General features: G+C 43.8%; 1 protein-coding gene across 1 annotated transcript in view; it reads right to left on the reverse strand.

Annotated features, from left to right (window-relative positions):
* Nucleotides 1-26984, reverse strand: part of LOC115127409 (plexin-A4-like) — a 97099-nt gene that overhangs the window by 13036 nt on the left and 57079 nt on the right. Inside the window, exon 10 of the mRNA XM_065021651.1 lies at nucleotides 14971-15099. Coding sequence (XP_064877723.1) covers nucleotides 14971-15099 — 129 coding nt within the window. The remainder of the gene's footprint in view (nucleotides 1-14970; nucleotides 15100-26984) is intronic.

Genomic DNA, 26984 nt, shown 5'->3' on the forward strand with positions numbered 1-26984 from the left:
GAGAGTTAAAAGTAGGTCTAACTCTTGGTTCACATCGGAGCTAGCCAAAGTAGAGATGTTGTCTGGGCGAAAGCTATATTTACAGACTCAAGCCCATATTGGCAATCATTTAGGAGATTGAGAAATCGGTGTAAAACTAGTTAGAAAAGCAAAATCTCGATTGTGCAGGGAATCCGGCAAAGTTCTGGAAAATGGTAAATCACTGATTTAATTAAGTCTCTGGCACCATTACTGATAAAATGTATATAATTAACGCATTTAATAACCATTTTATTGCTGCAGGCTATATTTCTGATTCAGTTTCTAAGTCAACTCACTTTAAGTGTGGTCTGGATATTAATGGAGGTCATTTGTGACCGACCGGCTCGATTTGGTCTTATGTAGCAAAATGTTTAATTGTGTTTTTACATTGGATAAAAATGGTATATAATACGCTGCAGTTGAGGAACAATTGGAAAGTAATTCTGCTTTGAAAGTTGATAAACTTGTAAACTCAGTTTTGAGAAAATGGTTCTTGAATGTTTTGGTACACCTACTGTAGAGCTCCTCTTTGTCTCCACCCATTCAGCATCGTTCACACCCTCTAAAGCCTTAGCCACACCCATCACTTTAAGGATTAACATATGAGGGCAAGTACTAAACAACCAAAGATGTCTAAATGCTTTATACTATGGGTGTGTTCTTAAATATAATCTGGAATGCCAGAGTGTGTTCAGAGTGCGCTCTGGGTTTCGTAAACTCATTGTCAGATTGTCCATTTGAACATTCAGAACGTTTTGCTCTTAGACAAGCTACGAGCACGTATATCCTACCAAAGGGACATTAAACACTGTAATATCTTATTGTTCACCGAGTCGTGGCTGAAGGACGACATGAATAACATACAGCTGGCAAGTAATACACTGTATCGGCAGGATAGAACAGCAGCCTCTGGTAGAGACAGAGGGTGGCGGTCTATGTATATATGTAAACAAACGCTGGTGCACGATATCTAAGGAAGTCTTGAGGTTCTGCTTGCCTGAGGTAGAGTATCCCATGATAAGCTGTAGATCTCACTATTTACCAAGAGAGTTATCATCTATATTCTTCATAGCTGTCTATTTACCACCATAAACCGATGCTGGCACTAAAACTGCACTCAATGAGCTGTATATGGCCATGCTCATCCAGAGGCGGCGCTCCGAGTGGCCGGGAACTTTAATGTAGGGAAACTTAAATCAGCTTACCTAATTTCTACCAGCATGTAAATGTGCAACTAGAGGAGAAAAAAAATAACTCTAGACTACCTTTACCCCACACACAGAGGCACGTCAAAGCTCACCCTCTCCCTACATTTGGCAAATCAGACCATAGTTAAATCCTCCTGATTCCTGGTTACAAGCAAAAACTAAAGCAGGAAGCACCGGGGACACGGTCAAAAAAAGTGGTCAGAAGCAGATGCTAAGCTACAGGACTGTTTTGCTAGCACAGACTGGAATATGTTCTGAGATTCTTCTGATTGCATTGAGGAGTACACCACATCAGTAATTGGTTTCATCAATTAGTACATGCTGCTATTTCCTTCTTTTGCCTTCTTGCCAAGTCGCCCTCGCAAAAGAGGTTTTGAACCTCAATGGGTTTTACCTAGTTAAATAAATAAAGGTTAAATAAAACAAAATGGCTCCCACAAACTTTTTATTATCAATTTCTCTCAGCCAATCATCAGTCATTTTTGGAAGTGCTGCGCTTGTTGAATGTCCTTCCTTATAACCGTGCTGAAAGTCTGTGTCAATTTGTTTACACTAAAATAGCATTGTATATGGTCAATTTTTCCAAACGTTTACTAAGGGTTGATAACAGGCTGATTGGTTGGTTATTTGAGCCAGTAAAGGAGGCATTATTATTCGTGGTTAGTGGAATTACTTTTACTTCCCTCCAGGCCTGAGGGCACACACTAGTAGGCTTAGATTGAAGATAAGGTAAATAGGAGTGGCAATATCGTCCTCTATTGTCCTCTGTAATTTTCCATTCAAGTTTCAGACCCGGTGGTTTGTCATTGTTGATAGACAACAATCATTTTTTCACTTCTTCCACACTCACTTTACGGAATTCAAAATTACAGTGCTTGTATTTCATAATTGTAGATGTGTAGTGTCAGCGTTTGTTGCTGGCATGTCATGCCTAAATTTGTTAATCTTGCCAATGAAAAAATCATTAAAGTAATTGGTAATATCCGTGGGTTTTGTGATGAATGAGCCATCTGATTCAATGAATGCTGGAGCTGAGTTTGCCTTTTTATTCAAAAATGGTATTTATGGTGTTCCAAAGCGTTTTATTATCATTCTTTATGTCATTTACCTTTGTTTCATAGTGTAGTTTCTTCTTATTTTTATTCAGTCAGTCACATGATTCCTCAATTTGCAGTATGTTTGCCAATCGGTTGTGCAGCCAGATTCCTTTTTCCTCATCCCTCTCAACCATAACATTTTTCAGTTCCTCATCAATCCACAGGGATTGAACAGTTTTTACAGTCATTTTCTTAATGGGTGCATGCTTATTAGTAACAACATTTTGAACAGAAATGCAATGGTTCATTGAATCAGTATAAACTTTTCACATGCACTGCTGCAATCTAGTGGCCAAAATCTAAATTGCGCCTAACCTGGAATATTACATTTTGGCCTTTTTCTTGTATTTCAAAGATCATGGAATAAAAAATATAAAACACATTTCCTTTCAAATGGTATCAATAATATGCATATCCTTGCTTCAGGTCCTGAGCTACAGGCAGTTAGGTTTGGGTATGTCATTTTAGGCAAAAATGATTAACATTGCCTTGGGAAACCATGAATCTGATTGTTGAAAAGATTTATGTGTTAAATTAAATCTTACCCAGTTAATTAATAAGCCCAAATGTCCAAATTTGAAGGACCCTACAAAATCAACCTTGATTGACCTTATATTTACAAATACCTCAGAAATATATGTTGTAAGTGTGGTGTTTTCCTTAGCTATAAGTGACCATTGTCCTATTGTATGTATCAGGGATGTGTGAAATACCTAGCTACAAACCTCCTTTTACCAGAAAGAGGAATTTTAAACATTTCAATGACAGACTTTTTTTTTACATGATCTTCAATGTCGTGACATTGACTGTATCTCATCTATTCATGATCCAGAGATGGCTCTAAAACACTTCTCAAATGTATTCAATGCTATTGTCGATAAGCATATTCCTTAAAAACCACGAGAGTTAAAAGTAGGTCTAACTCTTGGTTCACATCGGAGCTAGCCAAAGTAGAGATGTTGTCTGGGCGAAAGCTATATTTACAGACTCAAGCCCATATTGGCAATCATTTAGGAGATTGAGAAATCGGTGTAAAACTAGTTAGAAAAGCAAAATCTCGATTGTGCAGGGAATCCGGCAAAGTTCTGGAAAATGGTAAATCACTGATTTAATTAAGTCTCTGGCACCATTACTGATAAAATGTATATAATTAACGCATTTAATAACCATTTTATTGCTGCAGGCTATATTTCTGATTCAGTTTCTAAGTCAACTCACTTTAAGTGTGGTCTGGATATTAATGGAGGTCATTTGTGACCGACCGGCTCGATTTGGTCTTATGTAGCAAAATGTTTAATTGTGTTTTTTACATTGGATAAAAATGGTATATAATACGCTGCAGTTGAGGAACAATTGGAAAGTAATTCTGCTTTGAAAGTTGATAAACTTGTAAACTCAGTTTTGAGAAAATGGTTCTTGAATGTTTTGGTACACCTACTGTAGAGCTCCTCTTTGTCTCCACCCATTCAGCATCGTTCACACCCTCTAAAGCCTTAGCCACACCCATCACTTTAAGGATTAACATATGAGGGCAAGTACTAAACAACCAAAGATGTCTAAATGCTTTATACTATGGGTGTGTTCTTAAATATAATCTGGAATGCCAGAGTGTGTTCAGAGTGCGCTCTGGGTTTCGTAAACTCATTGTCAGATTGTCCATTTGAACATTCAGAACGTTTTGCTCTTAGACAAGCTACGAGCACGTATATCCTACCAAAGGGACATTAAACACTGTAATATCTTATTGTTCACCGAGTCGTGGCTGAAGGACGACATGAATAACATACAGCTGGCAAGTAATACACTGTATCGGCAGGATAGAACAGCAGCCTCTGGTAGAGACAGAGGGTGGCGGTCTATGTATATATGTAAACAAACGCTGGTGCACGATATCTAAGGAAGTCTTGAGGTTCTGCTTGCCTGAGGTAGAGTATCCCATGATAAGCTGTAGATCTCACTATTTACCAAGAGAGTTATCATCTATATTCTTCATAGCTGTCTATTTACCACCATAAACCGATGCTGGCACTAAAACTGCACTCAATGAGCTGTATATGGCCATGCTCATCCAGAGGCGGCGCTCCGAGTGGCCGGGAACTTTAATGTAGGGAAACTTAAATCAGCTTACCTAATTTCTACCAGCATGTAAATGTGCAACTAGAGGAGAAAAAAAATAACTCTAGACTACCTTTACCCCACACACAGAGGCACGTCAAAGCTCACCCTCTCCCTACATTTGGCAAATCAGACCATAGTTAAATCCTCCTGATTCCTGGTTACAAGCAAAAACTAAAGCAGGAAGCACCGGGGACACGGTCAAAAAAAGTGGTCAGAAGCAGATGCTAAGCTACAGGACTGTTTTGCTAGCACAGACTGGAATATGTTCTGAGATTCTTCTGATTGCATTGAGGAGTACACCACATCAGTAATTGGTTTCATCAATTAGTACATCGATGATGTTGTCCCCACAGTGACTGTATGTACATACCCCAACCAGAAGCCATGGACTACCAGGACGTGTACTCTGAGCATGTGCTGACCAACTGGTAAGTTTCATCACTGACATTTTCAACCTTTCCCTGTGTCTAATGCCAACATGTTTCAGACAGACCCCCCCTGCCATGAAGTGCATTGAAAGGTTCGTCATGGCTCACATCAACAGCATTATCCCAGATAGCCTAGACCCACTCCAATTTGCATACCACCCCAGCAGATCCACAGATGATGCAATCTCTATTGCACTCCACACTGCCCTTTCCCACCTGGATGAAAGGAACACCTATGTGAGAATGCTATTCATTGACTACAGCTCAGCGTTCAACACCATAGTGCCCTCAAAGCTCATCACTAAGCCAAGGACCCTGGGACTAAACACCTCCCTCTGCAACTGGATCCTGGACTTCCTGACGGGCCCGCCCCCAGGTGGTAAGGGTAGATAACAACACATCCCACATGCTGATCCTCAACACTGGGGCCCCTCAGGGGTGCGTGCTCAGCCCCCTCCTGTACTCCCTGTTCACTCATGACTGCTTGGCCCGGCACAACTCCAACACCATTATTAAGTTTGCCGATGACAAAACAGTGGTATGCCTGATCACCGACAACGTTGAGGCAGCCTATAGGGAGGATGTCAGACCTGGCCGTGGTGCCAGGAGAAAAACCTCTCCCTCAACGTGATCAAGACAAAGGAGCTGATTGTGGACTACAGGAAAAAGAGGACCGAGCACGCCCCCATTCTCATCGACGGGGCTGTAGTGGAGCAGGTTGAGAGCTTCAAGTTCCTTCATGTCCACATCACCAACAAACTATCATGGTCCAAACACACCAAGACAGTCGTGAAGAGGGCACTACAAAGTCTATTCCCCCTGAGGAGACTGAAAAGATTTGGCAGTTATACAGCTGCACCATCGAGAGCATCCTGATTGGCACTACAGAGGGTAGTGCGAATGGCCCAGTACATCACTGGGGCCAAGCTGCCTGTCATCCAGGACCTCTGTACCAGGCGGTGTCAGAGGAAATCCAACCACCCTAGTCATAGACTGTTCTCTCTGCTACCGCATGGCAAGCAGTACTGGAACAGCAAGTCTAAGTGCAAAAGGCTTCTTAACAGCTTCTACCCCCAAGCCATAAGACTCCTGAACACCTAATCAAATGGCTACCCAGACTATTTGCATTGCCTCCCCCCCCTTATTTTACGCTGCTGCTGCTCTCTGTTATTATCTATGCATAGTCACTCTACCTGCATGTACATATTACCTCAATTAACTCGACTAACCGATGTCCCAGTACATTGATTGACTCTGTACCGGTACCCGCCCCGTATATAGCCTCACTACTGTTATTTTACTGCTGTTCTTTAATTATTTGTTACTTTTATTTCTAACTTAACACTTATTTTTCTTCCAACTGCATTGTTGGTTAAGGGCTTGTAAGTAAGTATTTCTCTGTAAGCGCATGTGACAAATAAAATGTGGAATTCAAGTTTTTTTTGTCAATAATGTTTGGCTTGTGATGTGATTGGTCTGAAGCCAAATCCAAACGGGCTTCTCTTGCCATTTTTTTTAGGTGCGTTAGGACTATTCACAACTGAGCTCACTCAGTTTAGTGCATTGGCTATTATTTTTTCAAGGGATGCCAAATAGATAGGCTACACATACTAAGACAGAAGGTGGCTGTTTTGTTTTCTAGGATGCTTTTGTCGGTGAGAAACATTCAGCCTCCTGTGAACTGAAGAAAATGTATGAAACACAGAGACTAAAGATAAATAATTGTGTATGTTGTTTTCTTTATACACTGCTCAAAAAAATAAAGGAAACACTTAAACAACACAATGTAACTCCATGTCAATCACACTTCTGTGAAATCAAACTGTCCACTTAGGAAGCAACACTGATTGACAATACATTTCACATGCTGTTGTGCAAATGGAATAGACAACAGGTGGAAATTATAGGCAATTAGCAAGACACCCCCAATAAAAGAGTGGTTCTGCAGGTGGGGACCACAGACCACTTCTCAGTTCCTATGCTTCCTGGCTGATGTTTTGGTCACTTTTGAATGCTGGCGGTGCTTTCACTCTAGTGGTAGCATGAGACAGAGTCTACAACCCACACAGGTGGCTCAGGTAGTGCAGCTCATCCAGGATGGCACATCAATGCGAACTGTGGCAAGAAGGTTTGCTGTGTCTGTCAGTGTAGTGTCCAGAGCATGGAGGCACTACCAGGAGACAGGCCAGTACATATGGAGATGTGGAGGAGGCCGTAGGAGGTCAACAACCCAGCAGCAGGACGTTTTTCATTTGCCAGAGAACACCAAGACTGGCGCCCTGTGCTCTTCACAGATGAAAGCAGGTTCACACTGAGCACACGTGACAGACGTGACAGTCTGGAGACGCTGTGGAGAACGTTCTGCTGCCTGCAACATCCTCCAGCATGACCGGTTTGGCGGGGGGGCAGTCATGGTGTGGGGTGGCATTTCTTTGGGGGGCCGCACAGCCCTCCATGTGCTCACCAGAGGTAGCCTGACTGCCATTAGGTACCGAGATGAGATCCTCAGACCCCTTGTGAGACCATATGCTGGTGCAGTTGGCCCTGGGTTCCTCCTAATGCAATGCTAGACCTCATGTGGCTGGAATGTGTCATCAGTTCCTGCAAGAGGAAGGCATTGATGCTATGGACTGGCCCGCCCGTTCCCCAGACCTGAATCCAATTGAGCACATCTGGGACATCATGTCTCGCTCCATCCACCAACAGATGGACCACAGACAGTCCAGGAGTTGGCGGATGCTTTAGTCCAGGTCTGGGAGGAGATCCCTCAGGAAACCATCTACCACCTCATCAGGAGCATGTAGGGAGGTCATACAGGCACGTGGAGGCCACACACACCACTGAGCCTCATTTTGACTTGTTTTAAGGACATTACATCAAAGTTGGATCAGCCTGTAGTGTGGTTTTCCACTTTAATTTTGAGTGTGACTCCAAATCCAGACCTCCATGGGTTGATAAATTTGATTTCCATTGATAATTTTTGCATGATTTTGTTGTCAGCACATTCAACTATGTAAAGAAAAGAGTATTTATAAGAATATTTCATTCATTTAGATCTAGGATGTGTTATTTTAGTGTTCCCTTTATTATTTTGAGTAGTGTATATTTTTGGAAAGTCTGGCATCCCTTGGCATCCATGAATACAAACCGCTGTTGATGAGAGGAATCATTTGAAGCCATTGCGGTCTGGTCAGTTCTTTCAGTTTTGCCCAAATGATTTTGTGTTGTTATGAGTCCGCTTCCCTTTCAAAAATGCCTGCCTTGGGGGAGGGACAGGCCACAGCACGAAGCACGTTCAGATCTCCCCCCAAATACACCGGAAGTTGTCATGGGGTGAAGGCCTATTGTTCAGTGAGCGAAGCCCTCTTCATGGCCAATTATGTGTGAAACACATCTCACTGACCTAGAAATCCCTCGGACATGATTAAAACAAACCCAGTGGTCCTCAAGGGTGACATTCACCTTTAAACATATAATTGCTTTGATACCATGTGATGATAAGTAAATCAATTGAGTAATACCTAATGAACGGCAAAGATTAGACTACAAAAGGAGCCCGAAAAAAAGGAAATTGTGGGAAAGTGTTTATGATGTAGGCCAAGGTCATTACAATGTAATTTGTGGTGAATTTTTCTCCACAAAAAAATGCTATTATTGAAGGTGCGTGTTCGGGCATGCGCGCATCCATGCCAGTCTGACGATGATGAACGCGCACAGGAGGGTAGCCTCGGTTCCTCCCGCCTTTCGAATGTAGAATGGATTTTATTTGGGTTGTCGAAAGGATAAACATTAACATGACTTACTTAGCCTATTAAACGGCGCATGTTTAGTCTATCACTTCGTGAATTCATTTACATTTAAAAAAATAAAAATCCGTGCTTTTTAAGATCAGAATGCCGGAGTTTATCTCTGTCGACGGGTTTATCGCCGAGACCTTGGAGGACTATAGCTCTCCAACAACCTCGTCTTTCACCACCAAAATGTCAAGTTGTAGAAACGCAGTAGACCACATCGAGGAGGTAAGTTAATTGCTTCTGTACATTATGGCTATCATAAGCTGTAATCATGTGAGAAACACTCTTTTCACGTCACTTCGATACAGAAACAAATGGGGTTTTTGGGAGGCTTGCCAAGGTAACGTGCCCAGCACAAAGGTGTGCTATACAATTCAGGCATCAACCAACTAACGTTATGGCTCAATCCATGGACTGGGGTAGTAGACAAAGCGCCTTACGGCTTTCTTTGTGTCGGCTGCATCTTTTTCTCGTTTGTTCATGGATGAATTTAATTCCACAATACATAAGCATGGTTATTTTGTCACGGAAAGGCTCAATGTTGCATTAGATTTCACCAATATGCTTAAAAGCATCTACATTGTGGTGATGTCCTTTGTTTATCAGATTATTCCTTGTGGCGCTCGTGCTCATTGTATGGAACGCGAGGAAAAACATTCAAATGTATTCTATATCAATAATCATAATAATAACCACTACTATTATAGGATGGTGTGCAGGCAAAACGTCCTATTTATGTTGCCTTTGAATCCATTGCCACTGGTTTAATTGTTGGACTGAGAACGTAATTTTACCACTATACTCAACAGTAACTAGACAGTCGATTCGTTAGGAAAGTGGTGAAATTAACCATTTAGGCAAATACGCCCATGGCATAGAAAAATGACAACTTTGTCAACTCCATTTATCTATCCTAGATATCAATTCAATAAATTATTTTTTATAATAGTCATAATTTACGTTACTGCAGTTTTAATGATTTTGATTCAAGCTACTTGTCGTAATAGGAGTATATCAAGGCCCATGTAGCTGTTTATTTTTTTTATATATTTTTTTACAAAATCAGGCAGTTCTTTTAAAGATGAAGATTCTTAATCCATAATCTTAAAACCATTATTTAGTGTAGATCTACTGTATATCTATCCATGCTTAGTCAATGATCATAAATGCTGGACAGCTGTTTTTGACCAGCCGTATTTGACATCACAGATACCTCAGGGGTAATGTTTAAAAAAAAAAAACTTTTACCCCTTTTTCTCCCCAATTTCGTGATATCCAATTGGTAGTTAGTCTTGTTCCATCGCTGCACGGACTTGAGAGAGGCGAAGGTTGAGAGCCACGTGTCCTCTGAAACATGACCCTGCCAAGCCACACTGTTCACTTAACCCAGAAGCCACCCGGTTGTGGAAACTCCGATGGACAAAAGTCCGCTTGCACGCGTCCGGCCCGCCACAAGGAGTCAGCCAAACCCTCCCCTAACCTGGACGGCGCTGGTCCAATTTTGCACCACCTTATGGTTCTCCCGATCATAACCGGCTGTGTAACATCCTGGAATTGAACCTGGGTCTCTAGTGACACCTTATCAGATTATTCCTTGTACCTTAGACTGTTGTGACACTCGGGAGGGCCCAGAGGTCATGTTTTTAACAATAGTTTGTTTGAGTGGTAAGCCTAACGAAGCCAACAAGTCGAGGAGTGAAGTCGGGGGAGGTGCATTTGCGACAGCCGTTAGTCGGACACTGTAGTGGTTTTCCAACATCAAGGCTCAGTTCAATATGGCAGTTTCAACATATCTGCTATTTTTTTATAAAAGCGTATGTGTATAAATGTTGAAATAAACTTTTCTATACCCCCATATCATACACACAAACTGAAAACATAACAAGTCTACAATTAATTGGTTAGAGAGAAGTCTGAAATATCACTTTCATTTGGATCTGCTGTAGCTTTAGAACAGCTACTCAGTTTGGCCCGTGCGGCCAGGTCTAGGAAGAGTATTGGTGGTTCCAAAGTTGGTTCCTGTTTCAGTCACCTTTTTGGCCACGTTTGAATGGGTCAAACAAAACACCCTAATGATTTGGTTGACAAATGGTGCCTCCCACAATATAGGTGATGGGTGCAGTTGGTGAGAAGCACCTTGGCTTAATAGAAAACTGCTTGACCTTTGATCACACAACTTTTGTAAAGGCCATTCTGGACAATATTTATAACCATAGTGCAACACACTTTGAAAAGGAGTGACCAACGATGGTCACCGACGTCACAAACAGGATCCACCCCTTTTCAAAGTGTGTTGCATTATGGTTATAAAAATTGTCCTCCTTAAGACCTTCGCTTGAAAAATTTGAAAAAAGTGGCAATAGTACTTTTTGTCCATTTTGAGACGCCGTAGCCAGTATACAGTTCCTCAAAATAGTCAGGATTAATCTATGACTCAAGAACTCTATCATTAATTAACCTTTTTTGCCGAAGAGATCTTAGTCGTGCAACTTTCTATCTAACTAAGATGTTTGATGCAGTATTTCTCAATTAAAAAAGTTGCTTGAAAACTAGTCGTCTCTCGTTGAATGACAACAGACTTTATTGAAGAATCCCTACTGTTGACGGAGAGGTGTTACCTCCAAAAAATATGTTGTGTGCCTGAACAGCCGAAAAGGAAACTTCACAAAATGTAGTCATAATATATACACGAACACAGAGAGCCTGTTCTAACGGAAAAAGAGCGATAGAAAGCCTTTATTACAGCAGACTGAAAACAGTTGCATGCATTTGTGAATTGCGGTTTATTTATTGTTTAGGCTAATTATTCAAAGCTCTCTTTATTATTTCATTTTAAAACTAAAATGCTTGATTGCATTTCAAAGCATGGATGTCTTGTATGCTGTGTGATGGAATGATTGATTGATACAGTAGCCTATATATTGAAGTATAAGCCTAAGTAAGTTACAGTATTAAAACTAAACAGGACACGCTCTTTGGCCTACAGCTCGATGGTGGTTAATTTATTTATATAGCCCTTCGTACATCAGCTGATATCTCAAAGTGCTATACAGAAACCCAGCCTAAAACCCCAAACAGCAAGCAATGCAGGTGTAGAAGGAAACGGTGGCTAGGAAAAACTCCCTAGAAAGTCCAAAACCTAGGAAGAAATCTAGAGAGGAACCAGGCTATGAGGGGTGGCCAGTCCTCTTTTGGCTGTGCCGGGTGGAGATTATAACAGAACATGGCCAAGATGTTCAAATGTTCATAAATGACCAGCATGGTCAAATGATAATCACAGGCAGAACAGTTGAAACTGGAGCAGCAGCATGGCCAGGTGGACTGGGGACAGCAAGGAGTCATGCCAGGTAGTTCTGAGGCATGGTCCTAGGGCTCAGGTCCTCCTCCGAGAGAAAGAAAGAGAGAATTAGAGAGAGCATACTTAAATTCACACAGGACACCAGATAGGACAGGAGAAGTACTCCAGATATAACAAACTGACCCTAGCCCCCTGACACACAAACTACTGCAGCATAAATACTGGAGGCTGAGACAGGAGGGGTCAGGAGACACTGTGGCCCCATCTGATGATACCCCCCAGACAGGGCCAAACAGGAAGGATATAACCCCACCCACTTTGCCAAAGCACAGCCCCCACACCACAAGAGGGATATCTTCAACCACCAACTTACCATCCTGAGACAAGGCCGAGTTTAGCCCACAAAGATCTCCGCCACGGCACAACCCAAGGGGGGGGGGGCGCCAACCCAGACAGGAAGATCACATCAGTGACTCAACCCACTCAAGTGACGCACCCCTTCTAGGGACGGCATGAAAGAGCACCAGTAAGCCAGTGACTCAGCCCCTGTAATAGGGTTAGAGGCAGAGAATCAGAGTGGAAATAGAGGAAAAACGGCCAGGCAGAGACAGCGAGGGCGGTTCGTTGCTCCAGAGCCTTTCCGTTCACCTTCACACTCCTGGGCCAGACTACACTCAATCATATGACCCACTGAAGAGATGAGTCTTCAGTAAAGACTTAAAGGTTGAGACCGAGTTTGCGTCTCTGACATGGGTAGGCAGACCAACTCCATAAAAATGGAGTTCTATAGGAGAAAGCCCTGCCTCCAGCTGTTTGCTTAGAAATTCTAGCGACAATTAGGAGGCCTGCGTCTTGTGACCGTAGCGTACGTGTAGGTATGTACGGCAAGACCAAATCAGTGAGATGGGTAGGAGCAAGCCCATGTAATGCTTTGTAGGTTAGCAGTAAAACCTTGAAGTCAGCCCTTGCCTTGACAGGAAGCCAGTATAGGGAGGCTAGCACTGGAGTAATATGATCAAATTTTGGGGTTCTAGTCAGGATACTTTTAGCGGTATTTAGCACTAACTGAAGTTTATTTAGTGCTTTATCCAGGTAGCCGGAAAGTAAAGCATTTGCAGTAGTCTATCTTTCCGACAGATAAGATCTAAACCAGGCCAGAACTTGTCCATGTAAACCAATTTGGGTTTCCAATCTCTCCAAAAGAATGTGGTGATCGATGGTATCAAAAGCAGCACTAAGGTCTAGGAGCACGAGTACAGATGCAAAGCCTCGGTCTGATGCCATTAAAAGGTAATTTACCACCTTCACAAGTGCAGTCTCAGTGCTACGATGGGGTCTAAAACCAGACTGAAGCATTTCGTATACATTGTTTGTCTTCAGGAAGGCAGTGAGTTGCTGCGCAACAGCCTTTTCTAAAAATGTTGAGAGGAATGGAAGATTTGATATAGGCCGATAGTTTTTTATATTTTCTGGGTCAAGGTTTTGCTTTTTCAAGAGAGGCTTTATTACTGCCACTTTTAGTGAGTTTGGTACTCATCCGATGGATAGAGAGCCATTTATTATGTTCAACATAGGAGGGCCAAGCACAGGAAACAGCTCTTTTAGTAGTTTAGTTGGAATAGGGTCCAGTATGCAGCTTGAAGGTTTAGAGGCCATGATTATTTTCTTCATTGTATCAAGAGATATAGTACTAAAATACTTGAGCGTCTCTCTTGATCCTAGGTCCTGGCAGAGATGTGCAGACTCAGGACAACTGAGCTTTGAAGGAATACACAGATTTAAAGAGGAGTCCTTAATTTGCTTTCTAATAATCATGATCCTTTTCCTCAAAGAAGTTCATGAATTTATTACTGCTGAAGTGAAAGCCATCCTCTCTTGGAGAATGCTGCTTTTTAGTTAGCTTTGCGACAGTATCAAAAATAAATTTCGGATTGTTCTTATTTTCCTCAATTAAGTTGGAAAAATAGGATGATCGAGCAGCAGTGAGGGTTCTTTGATCCTGCACGGCACTGTCTTTCCAAGCTAGTCTTTCCAAGGCAACTTGTGGCCACTGAAGAATCTGAAATATAAAACATATCTTGATTTGTTTAACACTTTTTTTGGCTTCTTCATGATTCCATATGTGTTTAATAGTTTGGATGTCTTCACTATTCTAGTGTAGAAAAACGTACAAATAAAGACACTTGACTGGTACTGTCACCTGGAATGCATTTCAATTAACAGGTGTGCATTGTTCAAATTTCCTTAATGCGTTTGAGCCAATCAGTTGTGCTGTGACAAGGTAGGGATGGTTTACAGAAGATTGGCCTATTTGGTAAAATACCAAGTCCATATTATGGCAAGAACAGCTCAAATAAGCAAAGAGAAATGACAGGCCATCATTACTTTAAGACATGAAGGTCAGTCAATAATGAAAATGTCAGTGTAGTCGCCATCAAGCGCTATGATGAAATTGTCTCTGATGAGGACCGCCACAGGACAGGAAGACCCAGAATTACCTCTGCTGCAGAGGACAAGTTCATTAGAGTTACCAGCCTCAGAAATTGCAGCTCAAATAAATGCTTCAGAATTCAAGTAACAGACACATCTCATCTGTCTGCGATTTATTTAGATTTCAAGGCACACTTAACCATCATGGCTACCACAGCATTCTGCAAATATACGCCATCCCATCTGGTTTGGGCTTAGTGGGACTATGTCGCAAAACGCCCTTTCAGGCTAAGGGCTATTTGACCAAGAAGGAGAGTGATGGAGTGCTGTGTCAGATTAACTGGTCTCCACAATCACCCTACCTTCATAGTTTTGATGTCTTCACTATTATTCTACATTCTAAAAATGTAAAAACAAAGAAAAACCCTTGAATGAGTAGGTGTCCATACTTTTGACTCTTATTGTATATATTCTTCTGTTTTTATTTTATTTTCAAGTGTACTCTTTATTTCTTGTATTTCTTTTATTTAACTATTATTTCTGCGATATTGAAGACCTACACTCTACTGTTTACACCTGTTGTATCCTGTGCACTTGACAAATAAACTCTGGTGGGCCTCCCGGGTGGCGCAGTGGTCTAGGGCACTGCATCTCAGGGCTAGCTGTGCCACCAGAGACTCTGGGTTCGAGCCCAGGCTCTGTCGCCTAAAATGCAAATTAATTACTTAAAAATCATACACGTTGTTGATTCATTATAGACACTAGGGTTCATGCAGATAACCAATAATTTTACAATGTTCAGATGAGACTGATAAAGACTGGTAAAGACTGATTGATGACTGAAATGTAAGAGATCTTTAGATCGGCTTCTTCAGAGCACCATTCAGAAATGTTCTCTTAGAATAGATGCTTCGGCAGTTGTCGGCATTCTCGTTTCAGACTTACGTAATTTCCTGTCCTTCACGAGATCACCAAATGAAACCCACTCAACATGACAGTCTTTCTAAGAGTTAATTCGGAAGACGGAACTACTTAAATAAACTTCTCTGTGGTGCCCCAGGTTAATAATGAGTTAATTGTTGCATGATTTAATTCAATTGTGGAATCAATTAAATATTAGGTCATCGATTTGATAAAATAGCATGTCATTACGTTAAGGATACTAAAGATATGACACCATGCATTGTATGTAACCAGTCAAATTCATACAAACTGCTACGGATGCAGGTACCGACTTATGTTCACTGGACTGCCAGATGGTGAAGCGTGATTCATCACTCCAGAGAACGCATTTCCATTGCTTAAGAGTCCAAGGCCGGTGAGCTTCACACCACTCTAGCCAATGCTTGGCATTGCACATGGTGATCTTAGGCTTGTGTGTGGCTGCTCGGCCATGGAAACCCATTACATGAAGCTCCTGGCGAACAGTTCTTGTGCTGCCGTTGCTTTCAGAGGCAGTTTGGAACTCTGTAGTGAGTGTCGCAACCGAGGACAGATGATTGCTACGCGCTCAACACTCGGCAGTCCCGACCTGTGGGCTTGTGTGGCCTACCACTTCATGGCTGAGCCATTAATGCTCTTAGACATTTCCACTTTACAAGACCAGCACTTACAGTTGACTGGGGTAGCTCTAGCAGGACAGAAATTTGACGAACTGACTTGTTGGAAAGGTGTCATCCTATGATGGTGCTACTTTAAAAGTCACTGTTCAGTAAGGGCATTCTACTGCCAATGTGTGTCTATGGAGATTGCATGACTATGTGCTCGAATTTATACACAGTGTGGCTGAAGTAGCTGAATCCACTAATCTGAAGGGGTGTCCACATACTTTTGTATATACAGTGTATTTGTCTTGATGTTTTAAGTTAACACAGAAGTTAGTAAAAAATTGAATACTAACATGACAAACATGCTATGCGAAAGTTATTTAACAATAAATCAAATAATGAAAATTTGTTTATACATTGAACAAGAATAAACCCAACATGCAACAATTTCAAAGCTTTAATCAAATCAAAGTTTACTTGTCAAGTGCCCCGAATACAACAAGTGTAGTAGATCTTACAGTGAAATGCTTTCTTATAGTCTCTAACCAATAGTGCAAAGAAGGTATTCGGTAAGTAAAGAAATTAAACAACAGTAAAAAGACAGGCTATATACAGTTGTGGCCAAAAGATTTTACTATGGAATACTGAAGTATAATTACAAGCATTTCATAAGTGTCAAAGGCTTTTATTGACAATTACATGAAGTTGATGCAAAGAGTCAATATTTGCAGTGTTGACCCTTCTTTTTCAAGACCTCTGCAATCTGCCCTGGCATGCTGTCAAGTAACTTCTGGGCCACATCCTGACTGATGGCAGCCCATTCTTGCATAATCAATGCTTGGAGTTTGTCAGAATTTGTGGGTTGTTGTTTGTCTACCCGCCTCTTGAGAATTGACCACAAGTTCTCAATGGGATTAAGGTCTGGGGAGTTTCCTGGCCATGGAACAAAATATCGATGTTTTGTTCCTCGAGTCACTTTTGTCTTGTGGCAAGGTGCTCCATCATGCTGGAAAAGGCATTGTTCGTCACCAAACTGTTCCTGGATGGTTGGGAGGAGTTGCTCTCAGAGGACGTGTTGGTACCATTCTTTATTCATGGCTGTGTTCTTAGGCAAAATTGTGAGTGAGCCCACTCCCTTGGCTGAGAAGCAACCCCACACATGAATGGTCTCAGGATGCTTTACTGTTGGCATGACACAGGACTGATGGTTGCACTCACCTTGTCTTCTCCAGACAAGCTTTTTTCCGGATGCCCCAAACATTCGGAAAGGGGATTCATCAGAGAAAATGACTTTACCCCAGTCCTCAGCAGTCCAATCCCTGTACATTACATTTACATTTAAGTCATTTAGCAGACGCTCTTATCCAGAGCGACTTACAAATTGGTGCTTTCACCTTATGACATCCAGTGGAACAGCCACTTTACAATAGTGCATCTAGGTCTTTTAGGGAGGGGGTGAGAAGGATTACTTTATCCTATCCTAGGTATTCCTTAAAGAGGTGGGGTTTCAGGTGTCTCCGGAAGGAGGTGATTGACTCCGCTGTCCTGGCGTCGTGAGGGAGTTTGTTCCACCATTGGGGGGCCAGAGCAGCGAACAGTTTTGACTGGGCTGAGCGGGAACTGTACTTCCTCAGTGGTAGGGAGGCGAGCAGGCCAGAGGTGGATGAACGCAGTGCCCTTGTTTGGGTGTAGGGCCTGATCAGAGCCTGGAGGTACTGAGGTGCCGTTCCCCTCACAGCTCCGTAGGCAAGCACCATGGTCTTGTAGCGGATGCGAGCTTCAACTGGAAGCCAGTGGAGAGAGCGGAGGAGCGGGGTGACGTGAGAGAACTTGGGAAGGTTGAACACCAGACGGGCTGCGGCGTTCTGGATGAGTTGTAGGGGTTTAACCTCTTCAGTCGACCCTCTACTTTTTTGAACATTTTGTTAAAAATCGCGCAACATTTCAGCGCCCTGCTACTCATGCCAGGAATATAGTACGTTCATATGGTTAGAATGTGTGGATAGGAAACCCTCGGACGTTTTTAAAACTGGTTAAATCACGACTGTGGCTATTACATAACGTGCGTTACATCGGAAAGCGCAGGAAAACCTGATCACAGAAAATGGAAATAAATATCCTTGCGCCACTTCCAGCAATTGTTAACAGTGAGCCGAATTAGATAAGACCGAGCATTCAACTCCCACAGCATCTCCCATGTTGTCTAGAGTCTTGTGAATTGAATCATCTTTGATTCTTGGTTGAACCGAAAGAGGGGCACGACTTACCTCCGGTCTCCGCCCAGATCATTCCGGAAGAGCTCTCTCCTGAAATTTTTTCCAAGACGACAGCTAATGATATTTACATCGCCTACGGATGATTTTTATCGCTTATTAACGTTTACTAATACCTAAAGTAGCATTACAAACGTATTTCGAAGTGTTTTGTGAAAGTTTATCGTCTACTTTTTGAATTTTAAAAATGACGTTACGTTGTGAAATCGCTGTTTTTTTCGTTAATCACACAGTCTACATATAACGATATCTTGGCTTTATATGGCCCGATTTAATCGAAATAAAGACCCAATAGTGTTTATGGGACATCTAGGAGTGCCAACAAAGAAGATGGTGAAAGGTAATGACTGTTTTCTATTTTATTGTGCGGTTTGTGTAACGCCGAAATGCTAATTATTTTGTTTACGTCCCCTGCTGTGCTTTTCTGTTGTAGTGTATTGGTGCATGCTATCAGATAATAGCTTCTCATGCTGTCGCCGAAAAGCATTTTAAAAATCTGACTTGTTGCCTGGATTCACAACGAGTGTAGCTTTAATTTGATACCCTGCATGTGTATTTTAATGAACTTTTGAGTTTTAACTAATACTATTAGCATTTAGCGTAGCGCATTTGCATTTCCAGAGCTCTAGTTGGGACGCAAGCGTCCCAAGTAGAGGCAAGAGGTTAATGGCACAGGCAGGGAGCCCAGCCAACAGCGAGTTGCAGTAATCCAGACGGGAGATGACAAGTGCCTGGATTAGGACCTGCGCCGCTTCCTGTGTGAGGCAGGGTCGTACTCTGCGGATGTTGTAGAGCATGAACCTACAGGAACGGGCCACCGCCTTGATGTTAGTTGAGAACGACAGGGTGTTGTCCAGGATCACGCCAAGGTTCTTAGCGCTCTGGGAGGAGGACACGATGGAGTTGTCAACCGTGATGGCGAGATCATGGAACGGGCAGTCCTTCCCCAGGAGGAAGAGCAGCTCCGTCTTGCCGAGGTTCAGCTTGAGGTGGTGATCCGTCATCCACACTGATATGTCTGCCAGACATGCAGAGATGCGATTCGCCACCTGGTCATCAGAGGGGGGAAAGGAGAAGATTAATTGTGTGTCGTCTGCATAGCAATGATAGGAGAGACCATGTGAGGTTATGACAGAGCCAAGTGACTTGGTGTATAGCGAGAATAGGAGAGGGCCTAGAACAGAGCCCTGGGGGACACCAGTGGTGAGAGCGCGTGGTGAGGAGACAGATTCTCGCCACGCCACCTGGTAGGAGCGACCTGTCAGGTAGGACGCAATCCAAGCATGGGCCGCGCCGGAGATGCCCAACTCGGAGAGGGTGGAGAGGAGGATCTGATGGTTCACAGTATCAAAGGCAGCCGATAGGTCTAGAAGGATGAGAGCAGAGGAGAGAGTTAGCTTTAGCAGTGCGGAGTGCCTCCGTGATACAGAGAAGAGCAGTCTCAGTTGAATGACTAGTCTTGAAACCTGACTGATTTTGATCAAGAAGGTCATTCTGAGAGAGATAGCGGGAGAGCTGGCCAAGGACGGCACGTTCAAGAGTTTTGGAGAGAAAAGAAAGAAGGGATACTGGTCTGTAGTTGTTGACATCGGAGGGATCGAGTGTAGGTTTTTCAGAAGGGGGTGCAACTCTCGCTCTCTTGAAGACGGGAGGGACGTAGCCAGCGGTCAGGGATGAGTTGATGAGCGAGGTGAGGTAAGGGAGAAGGTCACCGGAGATGGTCTGGAGAAGAGAGGAGGGGATAGGGTCAAGCGGGCAGGTTGTTGGGCGGCCGGCCGTCACAAGACGCGAGATGTCATCTGGAGAGAGAGGGGAGAAAGAGGTCAGAGCACAGGGTAGGGCAGTGTGAGCAGAACCAGCGGTGTCGTTTGACTTAGCAAACGAGGATCGGATGTCGTCGACCTTCTTTTCAAAATGGTTGACGAAGTCATCTGCAGAGAGGGAGGAGGGGGGGGAGGAGGATTCAAGAGGGAGGAGAAGGTGGCAAAGAGCTTCCTAGGGTTAGAGGCAGATGCTTGGAATTTAGAGTGGTAGAAAGTGGCTTTAGCAGCAGAGACAGAGGAGGAAAATGTAGAGAGGAGGGAGTGAAAGGATGCCAGGTCCGCAGGGAGGCGGTTTTCCTCCATTTCCGCTCGGCTGCCCGGAGCCCTGTTCTGTGAGCTCGCAATGAGTCGTCGAGCCACGGAGCGGGAGGGGAGGACCGAGCCGGCCTGGAGGATAGGGGACATAGAGAGTCAAAGGATGCAGAAAGGGAGGAGAGGAGGGTTGAGGAGGCAGAATCAGGAGATAGGTTGGAGAAGGTTTGAGCAGAGGGAAGAGATGATAGGATGGAAGAGGAGAGAGTAGCGGGGAGAGAGAGCGAAGGTTGGGACGGCGCGATACCATCCGAGTAGGGGCAGTGTGGGAAGTGTTGGATGAGAGCGAGAGGGAAAAGGATACAAGGTAGTGGTCGGAGACTTGGAGGGGAGTTGCAATGAGGTTAGTGGAAGAACAGCATCTAGTAAAGATGAGGTCGAGCGTATTGCCTGCCTTGTGAGTAGGGGGAAGGTGAGAGGGTGAGGTCAAAAGAGGAGAGGAGTGGAAAGAAGGAGGCAGAGAGGAATGAGTCAAAGGTAGACGTGGGGAGGTTAAAGTCGCCCAGAACTGTGAGAGGTGAGCCGTCCTCAGGAAAGGAGCTTATCAAGGCATCAAGCTCATTGATGAACTCTCCGAGGAACCTGGAGGGCGATAAATGATAAGGATGTTAAGCTTGAAAGGGCTGGTAACTGTGACAGCATGGAATTCAAAGGAGGCGATAGACAGATGGGTAAGGGGAGAAAGAGAGAATGACCACTTGGGAGAGATGAGGATCCCGGTGCCACCACCCCGCTGACCAGAAGCTCTCGGGGTGTGCGAGAGCACGTGGGCGGACGAAGAGAGAGCAGTAGGAGTAGCGGTGTTGTCTGTGGTGATCCATGTTTCCGTCAGTGCCAAGAAGTCGAGGGACTGGAGGGAGGCATAGGCTGAGATGAACTCTGCCTTGTTGGCCGCAGATCGGCAGTTCCAGAGGCTACCGGAGACCTGGAACTCCACGTGGGTCGTGCGCGCTGGGACCACCAGATTAGGGTGGCCGCGGCCATGCGGTGTGGAGCGTTTGTATGGTCTGTGCAGAGAGGAGAGAACAGGGATAGACAGACACATAGTTGACAGGCTAGAGAAGAGGCTACGCTAATGCAGAGGAGATTGGAATGACAAGTGGACTACACGTCTCGAATGTTCAGAAAGTTAAGCTTACGTAGCAAGAATCTAATTGACTAAAATGATTAAAATGATACAGTACTGCTGAGGTAGGCTAGCTGCGTTGTTGACACTACCCTAATCAAGTCGTTCCGTTGAGTGTGAAGTTTCTACAATGCTGCTATTCGGGGCTAGCTGGCTAGCTAGCAGTGTTGGTTACGTTACGTTGCGTTAGGAGAACGACAATAGCTGGCTAGCTAACCTAGAAAATCGCTCTAGACTACACAATTATCTTTGAAACAAAGACGGCTATGTAGCTAGCTATGTAGCTAGCTACGATCAAACAAATCACACCGTTGGGACTGTAATGAAATGAAATGAAAATGTGATACTACCTGTGGAGCGAAGCGGAATGCGACGGAATGCGAAAGTTCTATTCAGTAGACGTTGGCTGGCTGTTGGCTAGCTAGGAGTGTCTCCTACGTTAAGGACTACAAAATAGCTGGCTAGCTAACCTCGGTAAATTAAGATAATCACTCTAAGACTACACACTCTAAACTACACAATTATCTTGGATACGAAGACAGCAAAGACAACTATGTAGCTAGCTAATACTACACTAATCAAGTCGTTCAGTTGAGTGTGATAGTTACTACAGTGCTACGGTAGCCGGTGAACGTATGCTAGCTGGCTAGCTGCTAGGCAGATAGGAGGACGACGAAATACGATAATTACGCAATTATCTTTGATACAACGACGGCTATGTAGCTAGCTAAGAAGAAATTGCTAAGATTAGACAAATCAGACCGTTGTACTATAATGAAATGTAATGAAAAAGTTATACAACCTGCAGACCGAAGGAGACCGAAGCGCGGATGCGACCGGCTCGCTCCAACAACGTTACAACAACCTTTTGCAGAATATCAGTCTGTCCCTGATGTTTTTCCTGGAAAGAAGTGGCTTCTTTGTTGCCCTTCTTGACACCAGACCATCCTCCAAAAGTCTTTGTCTCACTGTGTGTGCAGATGCACTCACACCTGCCTGCTGCCATTCCTGAGCAAGCTCTGTACTGGTGGTGCCCCGATCCCGCAGCTGAATCAACTTTAGGAGACGGTCCTGGGGCTTGTTGGACTTTCTTGGGGTGGGGGGGGACACAATGCAAATAGTTCGGGTAGCCATTTGATTACCTGTTTAGGAGTCTTATGGTGTCGGGGTAAAAACTGTTGAGAAGCCTTTTTGCCCTAGACTTGGCACTCCGGTACCGCTTGCTATGCGGTAGTAGAGCGAACAGTCTATGACTGGGGTGGCTGGGGTCTTTGACAATTTTTAGAGCCTTCTGGATGGCAGGCAGCTTAGCCCCAGTGATGTACTGGGCCATACACACTACCCTCTGTATTGCCTTGCAGTCAGAGGCCGAGCAATTGCCGTACAAGGCAGTGATGCAACCAGCTCTCGATGTTGCAGCTGTAGAACCTTTTGAGGATCTCAGGACCCATGACAAATCTTTTTAGTATCCTGAGGGGGAATAGGCTTTGTCGTACCCTCTTCATGACCGTCTTGGTATGATTGGAACATGATAGTTTGTTGTTGATGCGGAAACCAAGGAACTTGAAGCTCTCAACCTGCTCCACTACAGCCCCGTTGATGAGAATGGGGGCGTCCTCGATCCTCCTTTTCCTGTAGTCCACAATCATCTCCTTAGTCTTGGTTGCATTGAGGGATAGGTTGTTGTCCTGGACCACACGGCCAGGTCTCAGCCTATAGGGAGGAGGTCAGTCTCGTCGTTGTCGGTGATCAGGCCTACCACTGTTGTGTCATCGGCAAACTTAGTGATGGTGTTGGAGTCATGCCGGGCCATGCAGTCATGAGTGAACAGGAGGGGACAGGAGGGGATTAAGCACGCACCCCTGAGGGAACCCCTGTGTTCAGGATCAGCATGGCGGATGTGTTGTTACCTACCCTTAACACCTGGGGGCGGCCCATCAGGAAGTCCAGGATCCAGTTGCAGTTGCAGAGGGAATCATGGAAACAGAATGAGTATTCTAATTATATAGTGATATAACAGTGGGCACTTTGAATACAATGTTGTTTGAGATGACAACGGATTAAAATGGCAGGGAGGCGTTATTGTGACCGAGTAGGAACTTAATTGTTGATACGTGTTTCCTAGGGGACCCTATAAGCTTTGGCTACATTACATGTTTTCTCTTAGATACTTCATGTAGCTAACATATTATTGCTTTGCATATTCCTCTTTAGAAGATTTAGAAGATACTGTTGCACAAACAACATCCTGATTTAGGTTGTATTAGCTAGCTATGTTTGCTCTTACTCGGTACATTTATTAGCTAGCTAGCTATTAGCATTAGTGTCTCAAGTTTTAGGGCAACTTGCTAAGAAAAGACAAACTAGCTGTTTGCTGATGTAAGAAACACAAACAAATAGTGTCATTTATAGAACGCTAGTGGATTTATATTAAGAAGCAAAGTGAAAACAGCATTGTTGTCATCAACATTATTGCATGTGCTGCATTGACCATGCAGACTGAACGCAAGTGTCTCGTGGTTGAGGAACATTGAATGCGCTCCTTGAGTGACAGGGGGCATGGCTAGGTCTGTGTGGAAAGAGGCGCGAGTGAGATGACTCCAAGTAGCGAAGTAAACTATAAAAATTGACATTACACATGGTGCATCACATTTAACAAACCAAACTTTCAAATACTGGTAGTGAAGGTAAAGTAAAAACCCAAACCGGTCCCTGCATCAAAACTGGTATATCATAAAACTTAAAAAAAAAAAAAAAAAACAGTATACATAACAGCCCCAGTAAACAGGATTCAGGAGGATAGAATTATGGTCAGATTTGCCAAATAAAGGGCGAGGAAGAGCTTTGTATGTGTCTCTGTGTGCGGAGTAAAGGTGGTCAAGGTTTTCTTCCCCTCTGGTTGCACATTTAACATGCTGATAGAAGTTTGGTAAAAATGGATTTAAGTTTCCCTGCATTATAGTCCCCGGCTACTGGGAGCGCCACCTCTGAGTGAGGGTTTTCTTGTTTGCTTATGGCAGAATACAGCTCATTAAATGCTGTTTTAGTGCCAGCCTCTGACTGTGGTGGTATGTAAACCGCTATGAAAAATACAGAAGCTCTCTAGGTAGATAGTGTGGTCTACAGCTTATCATGAGATACTCTACCTCAGGCGAGCAATTGCTTTAGACATAGTCCGCCGCCCTTTGTCTTATCAGATGCCGCTGTTATATCCTGCCGGTACAGCGTATAACCAGCCAGCTGTATGTTGATAGTCGTTGTTCAGCCACTCTAAGGTAACGTGCCTAATTGACTACCAACCCGTAGCACTCACGTCTTTGGCCATGAAGTACTTGAAAGGCTGTTCATGGCTCACATCAACAGCATTAACCCAGAAACTCTAGACCCACTCCAATTTGCATACCACCCCAACAGATCCACAAATGATGCAATCTCTATTGCACTCAACACTGCCCTTTCCCACCTGGATGAAAGGAACACCTATGTGAGAATGCTATTCATTGACTACAGCTCAGCGTTCAACACCATAGTGCCCTCAAAGCTCATCACTAAGCCAAGGACCCTGGGACTAAACGCCTCCCTCTGCAACTGGAACCTGGACTTCCTGACGGGCCACCCCAGGTGGTAAGGGGAGGTAACACATCGGCCCCTCAGGGGTGTGTGCCCAGTCCCCTCTTGTACTCCCTGTTCACTCATGACTGCACGGCCAAGCACGACTCAACACCATCACGAAGTTTGCCGATGACACAGCAGTGTAGGCCTGATCACCGACATTGACAAGACAGCCTATAGAGGAGGTCAGAGACCTGGCCGTGTGGTGCCAGGACAACAACCTCTCCGTCAACGTGATCAAGACAAAGGAGATGATTGTGGACTACAGGAAAAAGAGGACCGAGCACACCCCATTCTCATCGACAGGGCTGCAGTGGAGCAGGTTGAGTGCTTCAAGTTCCTTGGTTTCCACATCACCAACAAACTAACATGGTCCAAGCACACCAAGACAGTTGTGAAAAGGGCACGACAAAACCTATTCCCCTCAGGAGACTGAAAAGGTTTGGCATGGGTCCTCACATCCTCAAAAGGTTCTACAGCTACACCATCGAGAGCATCCTGCTGACTGGTTGCATCCCTGACTGGTTGCATCACTGCCTGGTATGGCAACTGCTCGGCCTCCGACCCACAAAGCACTACAGAGGTTAGTGTGAACGACCCAGTACATCACTGGGGCCAAGCATCCTGCCATCCAGGACCTCCCTATACCAGGCGGTGTCAGAGAAGGCCTAAAAATTGTCAAGGACTCCAGCCACCCTAGTCATATAGACTGTTCTTTCTGCTACCAAGACGGCAAGCGGTACCGGAGCGCCAAGTCTAGGTCCAGGAGGCTTCTAAACAGCTTCTACCCCCAAGCCATGAGACTCTAAACAGTTAATCAAATGACTACCCAGAGTATTTGCATTTCCCCTTTTACATCACTGCTACTCTGTTATCATCTATGCATAGTCACTTTAACCTCTAGCGTCGAGCAATCCGTATCCGGGAGCGTAATCATAGCCTCAAGCTCATTACCATAACGCAACATTTCCTATTCATGAAAATCGCAAATGAAATGAAATAAATATATTCAAACACAAGCTTAGCCTTTGTTAACAACACTGTCATCTCAGATTTTCAAAATATGCTTTTCAACCAAAGCTACACAAGCATTTGTGTAAGAGTATTGATAGCCTAGCATAGCATTAAGCCTAGCATTCAGCAGGAAACATTTTCACAAAAACAAGAAAAGCATTCAAATAAAATCATTTACCTTTGAAGAACTTCAGATGTTTTCAATGACGAGGCTCTTAGTTAGATAGCAAATGTTCATTTTTTTCAAAAATATTATTTGTGTAGACGAAATAGTTCATCACGTTTGGCTAAGAAAAAGACTGGAAAATGCAGTCACTACAATGCAAAACTTTTTTCCAAATTAGCTCCATAATATCGACAGAAACATGGCAAACGTTGTTTAGAATCAATGTGTTTTTCACATATCTATTCGATAATCTATCAGTGGTGGCAGTTGGCTTCTCATCAGAAGTAAACGAAAATACTGCAGCTGGAGATTACGTAATAATCGCGACGGAGGACACCGGCGACCACCTGGTAGATGTAGTCTCTTATGGTCAATCTTCCAATGATATGCCTACAAATACGTCACAATGCTGCAGACACCTTGGGAAAACGTGGAAAACGTAAGCTGACTCCTAGCTCCTTCACAGCCATATAAGGAGTCATTGGCATGAGGCAGTTTCAAAAAATGCGTCACTTCCTGATTGGATTTTATCTGGGTTTTTTCTGTAACATCAGTTCTGTGGCACTCACAGACAATATCTTTGCAGTTTTGGAAACGTCAGAGTGTTTTCTTTCCAAAGCTGTCAATTATATGCATAGTCGAGCATCTTTTCATGACAAAATATCTTGTTTAAAACAGGAACGTTTTTTCATCCAAAAATTTAAATAGCTGTAATAC

Source organism: Oncorhynchus nerka, linkage group LG2 (genome assembly GCF_034236695.1).
Source record: "Oncorhynchus nerka isolate Pitt River linkage group LG2, Oner_Uvic_2.0, whole genome shotgun sequence".
NCBI lineage: Eukaryota > Metazoa > Chordata > Actinopteri > Salmoniformes > Salmonidae > Oncorhynchus > Oncorhynchus nerka.